Source organism: Euphorbia lathyris, chromosome 7 (assembly GCF_963576675.1).
Source record: "Euphorbia lathyris chromosome 7, ddEupLath1.1, whole genome shotgun sequence".
NCBI classification, from domain to species: Eukaryota; Viridiplantae; Streptophyta; class Magnoliopsida; order Malpighiales; family Euphorbiaceae; genus Euphorbia; species Euphorbia lathyris.
The window spans coordinates 1,341,425-1,356,561 of NC_088916.1; the positions used below are offsets into that span (position 1 = coordinate 1,341,425).

A 15,137-nucleotide genomic window follows, 5' to 3' on the forward strand; every position below is an offset into this window, starting at 1 on the left:
ACGTCTGAATATGTTTCTTTCATGCAAGGTACCTAAATATTTGGTAAAATCCAAATAGGAGCGAAAATGGATCAAAAACGAAGGAAAACCCCTAAGTTACGAGCTAAAAGACGAGAAAATCAGCACACCGATACGAGGAAGACGGGAACGAAGTCAAAAACGGGAGGAAAATTCTGAATCTCGACAGGGATTCTGGAATCTCGGTAGAGATTCCGAGTCGCGACCGAGATTTCCTAATCTCAGTCGCGACACGCCTTTTTCGATCGTTTTGCTTGTTCGTTCTGAAGCATAGAAATTGCTCCTCAATCTCGGCTGAGATTCTTTGATCTCGGTAAGATCAGAATTTCTGGCAGCACTATCTTCACATGTTTTAAATCAAAGAAACGCGTCCGTTCGAGTGGATAGAAACATCTCTTCATAACAGACACGACCCCTAAACACGACTCTTCAACATCTATAAATAAAGAATTGATTTCAGAGTTCATGGAGAGTTAGATTTTGAAGATTAGTGCAGAAGTTATGCAGAAACTCTGACTCAGAAATGAGTTAGAGATTATATTTCATTTTTTGTAAAAAGCGATATGATGTACACACATTGTTTATCAAATAATTACATACACAGTAGCATTTAGATTTAGATTAAGATCTGTTTTTATTAGTTTACATTTTGGTAGTAGACGAACCATTTCTATTCCGAAGATTCAGCGAGAAGATCAAGTAGCGGATTCGACCCACGAGCCTGACAAACTCTAACGAGGTTTGAGGAAAGGATTGACGACCCGGAACTCTCATGTCGTTTGAATGCTTCCATGCTTTTTATTCTCTGTAAACTCGTATCAAATTCATACTTCATCTAATAAAGTTCATGCAATTCAATATAATTTTATGTAACACTCTGTAAATGATCGGAAGTGAGTTTTGGTGTTTTCATTAAAACGTAGTTAAATTCAATATCTTTACAAGGAAACTTTGTTGAACACTTAGGCAAATTCATTCTTCAAGAATTAATTTGGTTAAGGTAGCGATCTATCCCGACCGTAGGAAGATTGTCTGCGGTTCAAAGCCTTTTAATTGAAGGAGTTTACGTTATTACACTTTTATAGTTTATACAAAGTTTAAAGTTGTTTTCTTTGCTTAGTGCAAACAAACACAATTATTCTCTTATTTTAAACACTAAACGTTCCTGTTTTGTAATTCATATTCAAAACAAAATTGATTTCTAACATTCTACATATTCTAACCTAATTCTTATTCTATCAATCTCAAAATCAATTTCAAATAACGATTATCTATTTCTATAAACCTTAAGATGTATTTAAACTACACATAAATAAGTTTTTGTTGAATAACGTTCCCTGTGGGATCGATATCTTTTTATTACTACAAGCGAAACCGTGCACTTGCGGAAATCGCTCAACACCTATAGTCATAAAGCTTACTAAATTCAAGCTTGTAGTCACCAATCAATTCCTGTATGACCTTCAACTTTGCTCTCCTGCACACTGTCTTCCCTACAAACACTTCATGCTTTTGCTTCACCATCTCTTATAATCTCCAAATCCGTATATTAGGGTTGTCCAAATTTTTCTCTCTAAAGTATTGGGCAATGTACTTAGAATTACAGTGTCTGTTCCTATTTGTCTTAAAGCATGTGTGCGAAGGAATATATGTTCTAACTATAAAATCACGTGTTATCTTATCCAGACTACCATACAAATGCCAAGTGAAATTACAGCATCTTGCTCTAACCTTATGAAAGTCATTGGGTTTAATCTTTAACTTGGCTCCCTTCCTGACAGAATAATTTTTTATTACCTCTATAAACTCATCAGCATGTTTAAAGACCATACCCAATTCAAATACAGGGCTCTCAGTGGTTGGGTCATAATGAACTCTTCTAGTTCTCCTCCTTCTGGGACCATCATCATCTTCAGATCTAGAATCAAAGCTATATACATCTGAACTTCCAATGTAATCCTCATCACCAGCCAATAGCCCTTCCCTATCTTTTTTAGGAACATAATCCTTACAATCTAGACCCTTATCTATGCCTAAAGGGCCTAAATGAACTTCTTCTGCTGCTGAAGGCCTTTTTCTGCTAAATCTGTCCCTCTTCTCCCTTTGAATATCTGCTTTAACTTATGTTAGCTCCTCATCAAAGTCACTACCTTGAGAGTCCTCATTAGGCTCAATGTAATTCTCATCCTCCCCTGAATCATCCTCCTCGGATTCTTCATCCCCTAATTCATCCTCCCCTAATTCACCCTCCTCTATTCCATCTTCTGAAGTTGCTTCTAATCCCAATTCATCAATTACCTCATTTTGCTCAACATTAACTTCTTCTACAGCCTCAGGTCAATCTTTCGGAGGTTCTTGCAGTAGTAAAAAGATACATGTGTTGGCCTCCAAAAGATCTACTGTTACTTTTTCATTTAAAGCTTCAGGGGAATTAGGTAAAGTATTTATGCATATACTTGCCACGCTGGCAACATCCTCTGACATATGGGCCCCTCTTTCTTTTGCAACTTCTGTTTTGTCCATAAATAAGTCAATATATCTCTCTTCCCCTCTACCACTAACCATGTTTAATACATCATGGTCATTGCTTATCCTCGCTAAATTACCAGACTCAAAATTTCTAAACACCACATACCCATAACGAATATAGCCTAAACCCCTAATAAGCCACAAAATTTCCATCCAGCTCAGTTTATCAATATCAACATCCTCTTTCTCATGTAGTGTACCACCATCATATATCAATCCATCTATTGTATTGACTAGCCTCCCACCATGATGCAATGTCAGGATAACTTTACAATCACCCATTCCTTCAAAACTGATAAATACACAAAAAAAGCAATAGATACATGAGATAAGATTCTCACACCATATTCAAATAACTAATATTATTATAAAAAAGATTATTTTCTGAAAAAGTTATAGTGTTGCACATGTTGGGTACACTTACTTTATCGAAATATATTCCCCCCTCATATTCAAGCAATATCACAAAAATACCTAAACACTACAACCTTATATACGTATATATCAATTAAGCTAAAAGAGTAACATTTTTCAACATTAACCTCAAGATGATATATCCTCTAAGTAAACTTGCATGTAGAGCCTACCAAAACCCTAACCCTTCATTAACTTCACTCATAGTCGAACCCTAACCCTTCATTCTTCTATGAAACGATCGTGATTGTTTCAATTTAGGCTAAATGTTTCAATTTTAGAGAAATCGTTTGGAGTAATCGATTTAGAGTGGTGAAGCAATTAGTTTTGGTGATGTTTGGAACGAGTTATGATGAAGTAAAGGGGTAGGAGTACTAAGGAGTCATTAAGGGTATTTTCGTCTATTTAGTAAAAAGCTGACATGTCAAAAAATTGACTCACACCTTGCCACGTGTCCTACGAAAATTCAACTAGGCAAGAGTGTGTAACACAATCGTTACCATTGTCTGCTAATTTGAAAAAATTGGGGCACATAGTACCACTTATACTGGAGTTGAAGGGGTAAAAGGGAAGTCCCCTAACCTGGGGGGAGGGGGTAAAATGACCAAATGGTGCAACTTAAGGGGGTTGGGTGTGTATTAAGCCTAAAATAAAATAGATAATTTTTTTTTATCCAAAAGACAACATTGCCCTCAAATATAATTTCTTATTTGTTTTAAAATTTCTTATTTATTCCATTTTTTCGTGTTTTTTCCGTTTTCTCACGTTATCGTGTTTTCTTTGCATTGTTCGCATTTTCACGTTCTTTCACATTTTTTTGTTTTTCGTTTTTTTACGTTTTTACGTTTTTTCGCGCATTCGTGTTTTTCATGTTTTTTTTTATTTTTTGTATTTTATCGTTTTTTCATGTTTTTCAATTTTTTCATGTTTTTGTGTCTTTTTTGTGTTTCTCACGTTTCCGTGTTTTTTTGCGTTTTCTCACCGTTACGTTTTTTTTTGCATTTTCACATTTTGCCGCGTTTTTTGTTGTCGTATTTTTGTGTTTTTTCACATTTTTTATTTGTCATGTTATTCACGTTTTTACGTTTTTGTGTTTTTGCTATTTTTTTTGTTTTTGTGTTTTTCATGTTTGTTCATGTTTTTGTGTTTTTTGTTTTTTAACGTTTACGTGTTATTCATATTTTTTGCATATATAACGTTTTCCCATTTTTTCCATTTTCACAGTTTTTTAGGATATAAATTATAGATTGCTCCAAAAATTTATAGGATTTAAGAAATTATGTAGAGGGTAATTTTGGAAATAAAGGATGAAATTTATTAGGAATAGTCATTCCTAGATTAAATCAAGGAATCCCTATTCCTTGATTTGTGATGTTGGAATAGGAATGGTTTAGGAGTAGCTATTTTATTCCATCCCTATTCCATGAACCAAACAAGCCTCGAGAATTAAGTTTAGTAATATGATTTAATTGTAATTTTGTACTTAATTATGATATTCATGTATTTGACTCTTAAAAGATTAACATATGTTTGTTTGGGTTTTCATACTTTTATTGTTGGGCCAGGTCTAAGTGTGTGAATTTTCATTTAGATAAAAAAGCCTTTAAGATTTGTTTGAATCTTTTAAAGGGATATAGATAGTGTAAGAATCTCATATTGGAAAATGGTTATTTATAAGTGTAATTTATAAGGAGTCCTCAAACTCTTGGGTATATCCCAAGGGGTACCTATTTATGTGAAAGGGCGAGGACCTACATGATACTTGACCACCACGCATGTGCACTTCATCATCGACCAACCGATTGAGCCGAGCCGGGTTGGGTTGGTCATTCTATTTTTTAGAGAATTTTTTGATATTGATTTAATTAAAATTTTCGAAAATCATTTTTAATTAAATAATTAATTTCTCAACATATATTTTATTAAGCTGAATTAGTCTCAATCTCCATATTCCTAATTTTGCTCATTTATTCTCATCCACTTAACAAGTATCGTATTATAAATTGTTTCTCTTTATAGCTATAAATAGTTTCAGTTTTCGCACTTTTGATACACTACTTTTATTTCATAAACTATTTACACTTCTTCAATAGTTTCTTTGTTCCAAAATTGAATTGCACAATTTTTCTGAGTGTACGCTATTAGACATATTTTGAGGGATTTAAATATATAATTGGTCACTGAACTTACATGATTGTTTCAAAATAGTCATTCAATTTTAATTTGTTTCAATAAAATCACCCAGCTTTGAGTTTTGTCTCAATTAGATCACTCAGATGATTTCAGAGATGAAAAATTATCGGAATGATGACATACGTGACATGTCTACATGAGTCAATTCAAATATCTAACCGAAACGACACATGACATCCACGTATGCACCACATGGCTATCACATGTCGGTTATTTTTATGAAAAAAACAAAATTTAGTTTTTTTTTCATAAAATAACCGACACATAGATGTCATGTGTTGTTTCGGTCAGAGATCTGAGTTGACTCATGGTGACATGTCACGTACTTCATCATTTCGATACTTTTTAATCACTGAAATCGTCAGAGTGATCTAATTGAGACAAAACTCAAAGTTGAGTGACCGTTTTGAGATAATCATGTAAGTCTAGTGACTAATGGTGCATTTAACCCATATTTTGAGCTTTGAATTCAGAATCATATTTTCGTTATGACTAGGTTGTTTTACCCTAGAGGTGATTGATATTAATGACTGCTTGCACAATTCAGAGGCATTTTCGCGAATGTCTTGAAGAGATCGACGTCATCCGCGACTCATCTCATATTATTGTATTCGGTAACTTTGTTCTTTCTCTGTTCATGCATCAATAATTTTAAGACGTTCTTTGCTGCTATAGCTACCAAACAGACCAATGGGATGGTTGATATCAACAAACCGTTCCGGATTGAGGGGGCTCATTTCCGTCGATAGAAACAAAAAATGTACTTCTATCTGACCACAAAGAGGGTTACTTCTATTCCTACATATGAAAAACCTGATGTTCCAGAAATTGTTACTGAGGTAAAAGGATATGACTTGTACAAAGATGGCCAGAGCTATATTTTCTGTACAAAAATAACATCCTTAATGGCTTGACAGATGATCTGTACAACTATTATAATGTTGAACAAAAAACTACCAAGGACATTTAGGATGTGTTGCAAAAAAAAAAAATATGATACAGAGGAGGCTAGAATAAAGATGTATGTTGTCAGTCGCTACCTTAAGTTCCAGATGACTGATGACAGATATGTGGAGGCTCAATCACATGAACTACCTCTTGGACTTTGATTAATTTTGAGTAGGCATTAGAAGAATATTTGAACCACGAACTTATATCACTGGTCATGCTTTTCCGATGCTAAAATTATTCGATAACGAAGTCTCCTTGACTATATATATAGAGAGTGGCACCGAATATTAGAGAGAGAATTCAAGAGGAAGAACGATTAATACATGATCTAGGGCCCGTTTGTTTTACCTACTATTTGCTGTTGTTGTTCCTGTTTGCTGTTGCCATTTGCTGTTACGGTTTGCTGTTTGCTGTTTGCTGTTACGGTTTGCTGTTTGCTTTTTGAAAAAGCTGCTTTTCCAAAAAGTAGAGATTCTCTGCTTTTGTAAAAGCCTGTTTTTCAGGTGTGAAAAGCAAGCAGGAGGTCACTAACCAAACACATAATGCTGCTTTTCAGATTTAAAAGGCAAACATAAGATCACTAACCAAACACCTAAAACTCTCCATTTTGAAATGAAAAGGCAAACAGGAGCATGAAAAGTAGCAACCAAACGGGATCTAATAACCAAGTCTCTTTAACTATACATAGAGAGAGTGGCTCCGAATACTAGAGAGAGGGAGAGAATTTTTTGTTTGAATTCTATGAGTTGATGTATGTTTCTAGTTACTCTATTTATAGATTAAGTATTAGACAGTTATTAATTCATGTTCTTTTACTATTCTAACTTTCTAATTAGATTAGTTGATTAATTTGAGGGTTAAGGTGTAAAAATACCCTAACGTTTTGGGTGAGGAGCAATTTTACCCCTAACGTCTAAAATGGTGCAATTTTGCCTCTAATGTTTGTAGCCAAGAGCAATTTTTCCTCTAACGTTGGTAATTTGGGTCAATTTGAGACACTATTATAAAACACAGATATTTTTGTTCATTATTTTGCACCAATTACATATCAATTCATTATAAAAAAAAGGATTTCATGTTTTTTTGTAATTTAATAATAGAATTGGAGATTAATATTTATAAATTTGGTGAATTTTTTGAATTTTTTTTAATAATTCGTACAAAAGACAATATATTTTTTTATTATTTTTTTTTCACATCCCAACATATGTTTATGATTTGTTACTGATAAAATGACGCACATGTGAAGTGTAGATGATAAGATTCATGACCGAGAAGACATTTTGATGAATTATTTCTGAAATTGACCAATTTATCAACGTTAGGGGTAAAATTGCTCTTGGCTACAAATGTTAGGGGTAAAATTGCACTATTTTAGACGTTAGGGGTAAAAAAAAAAAAGAAAGATAACACCATAAATATTCTCAAACCCAAATACTATAATATATTTTCCTCCAAAATAGAAGAATGTTTACAAAGATTAAACTACATGACAATCATAAAAAATACAACAAAATCCATTTATTGATACTGATTTTAACTTATAATAAATTGTAAGAAAAATAAAAATTAAACAGTTTTTTTATGAGGATAAAGGCGAATAGGAAGGCCATTAGCAGGCATAGGTAAAGGATTAAAAATAATTTTTTCATGAGAAATAATTTTTTGAAAATTAAATCTTTTAACTAAATTATGAATAAAAACTAGAATTTCCAATCTAGCATATTCTTTTCCAGGGCACATCCTAGGTCCTCCTCCAAAGGGTACAAATGTAAATGGAGCTGGTCCTTTTCCTTCAAATCTACTTGGATCAAACTTTTCTGGTTCTGGGAAATATTCTGCACTTTTGTGTGTTGAATTTGCACTCCAGTACAACTGCACAGATCAAATATTCGAGATCAATGGATGAAAATATGTTAAAAATTAATTTTGGATTAAGCATAAGTGACGGATAATTTCATCGTAGATTTTGTTTTGATGCCAAATCCGAAACAAAATTTGTAGAGGTGGTAGTTTCAGGGACGGCAAAAATCGTCTCCAAAAATATGATATTTTATCCCCTAGACTTTTGGGGACAATTTTTTTGTCCCCATTTTTTTGTCATTGATTCCTGTGCCTCTGATTCTATAAGGGACGAAAAACAAGATGTCGTCCCCATTGAGAGGGATGATTAACATCCCCATTTTTAGAGACGACTGTCATCCCCGTTGAGAGGGACGATTGTGGTCCCCGTTCTTAAAGGTGAATGCAGTCCCCATTGAGAGGGACAACTTTCGTCCTTGTTCTTAGAGATGACTGTCGTCCCGTTCATAGGGATGACATCGCGCCCCTGCTTATAAGGACGTCTTCCATCCACATTTTAAGGGAGAACGGTCGTCCTTCGTTCTTACGGATGACTGTCATCCCCATATAATGGTGACATATTATTTTTGTAGAGGTGGCAAATATCGTGTACGTGTCGTGTAATTTCGAGTTAGTGTCAAAATGAGTTAACCTAACTCAACCCAAAAGCTTTCACGTCATACTGATCAGATTATAGTATCGAATTTGTGTCGTGTTTTCGGGTCACATGTAATTTTTTTACTATGTACGTATATTAATGGTGACTTGTAAAAATATATGAGGATATGCTACTAACTTAAAAAAAATTTATGTAATTTTTTATTAATATATTAATATTAACCATCCAAAATTCTGTTAATATCATATTGGAGGTCATGTAATGTGTTTATAACAGTATAAGAAGTTCGAGTCGTATTTGCAAGTAATAATTGTAATTTTATTTTCTTTATTAATAAAAGTAATATGAAAAATATGAGAAATATAATAATAAAAATATTCGTATCATTTTCGGGTTAGTATGCCAACTCTAACTCAACCGAAAATTATGTGTCAATTTTGTGTCAACCGCTTCTTAATACATTACCTGTTAAACTAACTTCAGAAACTAAAATTTTGTGACAATTTTGTATCGTGTGTGTAATTGGATGATGTGTACTTTTTCCATTAAAAATTTGAATACAACGAAATTACCTTATGCAATTAACAACAAAAATTTCCGCTGATAATTCTGTTTTTTTTTTTTTTTGTTATTTCATCGGTACTAGATCATTTTTAGAGGAGATAAATTAAAACCTTGTCATTAAACGTTTTTTTTTTTATATAATATGGTGACTAAACTTCAAAATGTAACATAAAAATCATTTAACTTTACATTTTTTTAACATTATGATGATTAGATTTCAATTAACACCTGAAAATTACTGTTGATGGTCTCAAAATATAGAAAATTGCAAGAATTGATGATATTTTAAGAAACTTTAATTCTTCAAATTTTCATTTTGATGTCATTTAGATGTTGTTTGGTTAGGAGAAAGAAATGTATCTTTAGAGAGAAAAACCTCTAGAAATGATGTTTTAAAAAAATGTGGTTACATGGTTTTGACCGTCGGCTTGTTTCCAATCAAAATAGGGCCTAGAAACACCGAAACCCTAAACCCTAATTTGACATGTGTCACTTTTTTGGGACTAATTTGATCTGAAAATTACAAATGCAAAAGCTCAACAAAATTTGATTTTGGATTGACTTGATCCAACTTAATTGGGATTAAATTTAAACAGAGTTTGAATTATTTACATAAATAGCGCAGTTAACAATCACTTTAATTTTTGGACATTCCATTTTGAGATCATCAATAATCATTTTGAGACGTTAATTGGAATTTAGTGGTCATAATGTTCAAAAGTGTAAATAGAATAACTTCTATATTACATTTTAAAATTTAACAGTCATATAGTGAAAATAAGTAAAAGTTTAGTGGACAAGTGTAATTTGCTTTTTGTCACAAGTCAGTCAACTTATTGTTTTATTCTACCTAACATGCATATATAATTAATTTTGGAGATAGGATAAAGAAATACTTTAAGAGTAATTTTATATTTAATGTTGGTAAATAAATATTATTAAAGAAAAGAAAATTATAAAAATAAACTAGGTGATTTGGCTGATTTATAAAGACATCGTGGTTAAAAAAATTACGAACAGGGAAACTGTACTTTGTGCGGTTTTCAAATTCAGTTATTCCATCAATTTATAAAGACATCGTGACAAAATTTTGACTTTTTTTTCTTTCTAATATGTGCAAAACAGAGGATTAATACTGGTTCTCCAATTCCCTTCCCTGTGTCTTGAACCCACGTCCCTTGTAAATGTCAATGTGTAGGTGAATCTGCTTTACCACTAAGCTAAATCTTACTGACATAAAAAATTTCTTGATATTATTCCTTAATTAGAATTATTTGCACTAATATTAGCTCTATCTCAGTGACCAATTTTATAATCCTAGAGCGACATCTATTTTAGACCGTAAGGAATAATATATAAGTGGAAAAAATTAAATGAAATTTACTCTAATTATTATTATAAATTACCTTCCATCCTTTAGGAATTGAAAAACCATTGAAGATGAAATCATTGATAGCTTCTCTAAAAGCACCTTGAAGAGGAGGAGCAACTCTCATGACTTCACAAGCCACATTCCATGAATATTTCATCTTTTTTATATCTTCCCAATTCAACAACTCTCCTTCTCCTTTCCCCTTTGCAATCTCCATTTGCTCTACATCATCAAATAAATATAATTTATTAACTAAATTTATTTTCAATTATTTAAGAATAAGATTTAAATTTGCCACTAACGTTTTTAGTGAAATGCATATATACTCTTAATATTAGAAATGATAAACTATTGTTTTCAATGTTTTCAACTTGGAGCAATTTCGAGTCAAGATAACGACACTTAAAGCAATTTTAGACCCAACATAACTCATAAAACAAGACTCTTATTAGGCATAGATAGGAGGCACCGTCGTCTAGAATCAACCCTTCCCACCAGATGAAGAGTTGTGCATTTTTTTTTTTTTTGCCCTAGCTCAAGATAAAATGATGTCATTTTCGCATGCTAGCTAGAGGTGGAGACAGGGGGCGGCCGTCAGGAATCACTCTAGCCCACTAGATGAAGAGTTGTACAATTTTTTTTGCCCTAGCTCAAGCTAAAACGACATCGTTTTGGTCTGGTTAGCTAGAGGCAAAAAAACTATAAGCCGATCCACATGGATAGGATTGAGTCTAAAATTGCTCCATGTTGAAAATGTCAATGACAAATTTTTTACTATTCACTGGTGGAAAATGGCTATTAGTGATGCGCTTTTAGGATCATTAGCAACACACAAAACGCATCACTAAAGCCCGCATCGCTATTGCTCAATGACGAGCATTGATGCGTCACAAACTGATCAATAGTCACGCATGTTGCATACAGTCGTCGCTATTAACCCATCAATAGCGGATCCAGTTATACAAGCATCGCTATTGATCATATAATATAGAAATAAAAACAATAAAGGGTCAATGGAGACGCTCGTAGTAACCCATCAATGATGACGCATGTTACCTACAGACGTCGCAATTGACAGTCATTTGTGACGCTCTTACATTGACACGTCGCAAATGCTAAATTTAATGATGATTTGTGATGACCATTTGTGTAACCATCGCTATTGAGGCGTCACTAATGCCATTTTTCCACTAGTGACTCTTTTACTTTAGAAGTATGTTTCCAAAAACGTTTGAGTAAATTTGAATCTTATCCCGTTATTTAAAGGTAAAAAAAGGGGATAAGGCACAAATTTAGCCCAATGTTTTTTTTAGGGAGAGAGCAGATTTAGCCTCGACATACTAAACAGTTCAATCTTAAGTTTAAGATTTACCAAATAGTGTAATTTCAAGTCTAATTACCGAAAAATGATTTGTTTTTTTCACATGCAATTTCATGTTCTTGCCATCTTGCAACCTTGAACATTCTAGCGACTCAATCAACTACTAATGAAAAAAACTTTTTTTTTTGTTAATGAGACTTGAAATTTCACCGTCTGGTAAACGTTAACATTAATATCACACAGTTTTATACGTGAAGGCTAAAATCCACCCTTCCTTATCACCATACAGCTAAATTCGTAACATATCCGAAAATCAAAAAACATACCTCTATAAACTTGATGATAAATTGAAGGAAATTCAGAAAGATAATAGACAATGAAAGTACAAGCAGCACTTGCAGTATCATGTCCACCAATTAACAAACCAAGTATTTTATCTGCAATTTCTATTTCATTCATAAACTCTCCGTTTTCATCTTCCGTCGTTAACATATAACACAATATATCCTTCTTTTCCGTTGTATTTTCTTCTGATATTTCCATTTTCCTTTCCTTTATTATGCTTATAAGCTCTTTTCTTATGTATTTTGATGCATTTATTCCTCTTCTAAATGGAGTTCCTGCTATATCTATAGGTATCGAAATGATTCCCGAAGCTAATGCGTCGAAAGGTTGTGCGAATTTCGCTATCTGGTTCGGGTCTTCTAAGCTTAAAAATAGCCTGCAAGCTAACCAGAATGTGTAGTTTTTTGCTAACGGAAAAACTACTACTTCTTCTTTATCTTCCCATTTCGTCGCGAAATGTTTCTGCGCAATATCATCCATTATACCTGTATTTTTGTTCATCAAAGTTAATAAACATGTATACAGTTTGTAAAATTAGTAAAAAAATCTGATATGTAAACGAAGAATCGGAGTAAAAAACCAAATATAATGGACAAAAATTTGTTAAAAATTACTTATATTTTGGGACTAAGTATTAGTGACAGATAGTTTCGCGCACATGCCGTAGATGAAATTATATATTTAGCGACAGAATTTATCAATTATATATTTATGACCGATGTCCCTCCGGCCCTAATCTTATAATACTATATTCAGAACTACATTTTTCTGGACTAAGCATAAAAAATAATTTCACTAGAGATTTCGTAGCTGATATCAAATCTATAACGTTCTAAATAGAATGATATACATTTAGTGGCGGAATATTCTGTCGGTAGTAGGATAACGAGTACCCGAGGGAGTATATTGTTCCCTTCTCGTTTATCTAACATGTAAATTTTTAAATTTCATTTCCATCTCAAACCTTTTTACATATTATTCGGATATATAGTGCCGAGCATCCAAGAAACATGTACTCATTGTCATGACTATTTCTCATGCCAAATTCTTGACAGATTCTGGAATATAATGAAATTATCCACATAAACTTCTATCGAATTTTTTTGGTCCGAAGCCGGGAGGTTGACGGACCCCTCCACGACTCCTAAAAATGGAAAATTTCGTCTAATTTTTTTCCTGGTCCATGTTGGGCAGAAATTCTATTGTGGACCAGGACGAATAATGATCATTCCATTTAGATGATATCACATGAGTTGTTGAGATGATGTGGCATCATCTGACTATTTCTCATACCAAATTCATGAGATATTCTGAATATAATGAAATTAGGGTTAATTACAAGTAGATGCTATGTGGTTACACGGATTTGCAGATGAGTATCTGTGGTATTTTTCGTTATAAACGCAAACTTGTGGTTTGCAAATTTTTTATTTTTTTTACTTTGCCAAATTTGACCGATAACGACCTAAAAATGAAAATTTTTAAGAATTAAACTTGTTTAATATTATATTTATTTTGGAACCATATTTTTATTTTTTAAAATCATCATTTTTTGAGTTTTCCCTCTCTAAACATTAATTTTCTCTCTCATAAAAAAACAACACCTAAATGACCTCAAACCTAAAAAGTTGAAGAATTAAAGTTGCTTAAAATATTATTTAATTTTTGAAAATTTTCATTTTGAGGTCGTTATCGGCCAAATTTGGCAAACAAAAAAAATGAAAATTTTGCAAACCACATGCTTGTGTTTGTAACGAAAAATACCACAAGTACCCATCTGCAAATCCGTGTAACTACATGACATCTACTTTTAATTAACTCATGAAATTATCCACATAAACTTCTATCGATTTTTTTTGGTCCGGAGAAGTTGACGGACCCCTCCATGACTCTTAAAATGAAAACTTTTGTCCTTTTTTTTTTCCCGGTGCACATAGGGAAGAAATACAGTATTGGTTCTTCCACTTAGATGATACCACATCGGTTATTGAGATGGCCTGCCATTATCCGAGTGGACATGACCAATACTGATGCATCCCACTGTACAAATTTTCCCCGATCAAGGGGTCGACGGACCCTTCTTGACCCGTGTAGCTCCGTCCCTATACTAATAGTAAATACTATAAAAAAGAATAATAAGAAGAAAGAGTTACCAATATATCCTTGAAGAGCATCAGGTTTAAGAAACTGAGGAAGAAGTTTTCTCATTCTAATAGCTTCTTCTTTAGATGAACTTTTAAGAGAAGATGGAAATATCTTATTAACAGAATCAGGCCACCATGCCTGAACTAATTTATTCTCATTTGAGAACAGAAATTTATTCCCAGAAGCTCCACAAATCACAGCCGTAGGATGTCCCAGAAGGTTTGTCTTGAAAATCTCAGATTTAAATCTGACCGTCCGATCAAAAATAAACTTCTCTGGTTCTCCTCTCCAACCTGTTGATAAAAACTCTAAACTTTCTCCTATATATGGTAATCCTATTTTTCCAGGAGGAAGGTTTTTGAATTTGTATTGAGATTTATGCTTGTAAAATGCTATAAAAATTGAGATTAATGGTATTGAAATAAATATAATTAGAAGAAAATTCAGATAATAATTATCCATTTTTTGAGTGTTTGTTGAATGCAATGTTTAAGTGTCCTTAATTTCTGCTTATTTATAGGGAATTTTATGTAAAGGTGTTTTTAGTGGGTAGTTAGGTATATTATATGTATATCTTAATCTTAATTAAGTCCCTGAACTTTACATGTTTTAGGGATCAAACCCCTGATCAATTATTTTTCACATTGAGCCATTGATTATTGATTCTGTTATGAATTTGGTTCTTATTTAACTTTTCCATCGAGTTTGGACCGACAGGTATCATTAGGGCGATTTGACTTATTGACGTGGACAAATAAAAATAAGAGCTTATTGACTCTGGTAGATAGAGAGTAAAAAGTAATAAGAAATTACGGAAATTAATT

At 32.9% G+C, this 15,137-nt stretch overlaps 1 protein-coding gene across 1 annotated transcript; it reads right to left on the bottom strand.

Moving 5' to 3' along the window:
- Positions 1–7,526: 7,526 nt before the first annotated feature.
- On the bottom strand, positions 7,527–14,791 carry LOC136234893 (beta-amyrin 28-monooxygenase-like). The gene is made up of 4 exons (XM_066024391.1): positions 14,322–14,791; positions 12,150–12,653; positions 10,537–10,724; positions 7,527–7,980 (listed from the first exon to the last, which is right to left on the bottom strand). The coding sequence occupies exons 1-4, from the start codon at positions 14,773–14,775 to the stop codon at positions 7,675–7,677; spliced, it is 1,452 nt and encodes a 483-aa protein (XP_065880463.1). The 5' UTR covers positions 14,776–14,791; the 3' UTR covers positions 7,527–7,674.
- Positions 14,792–15,137: the final 346 nt, after the last annotated feature.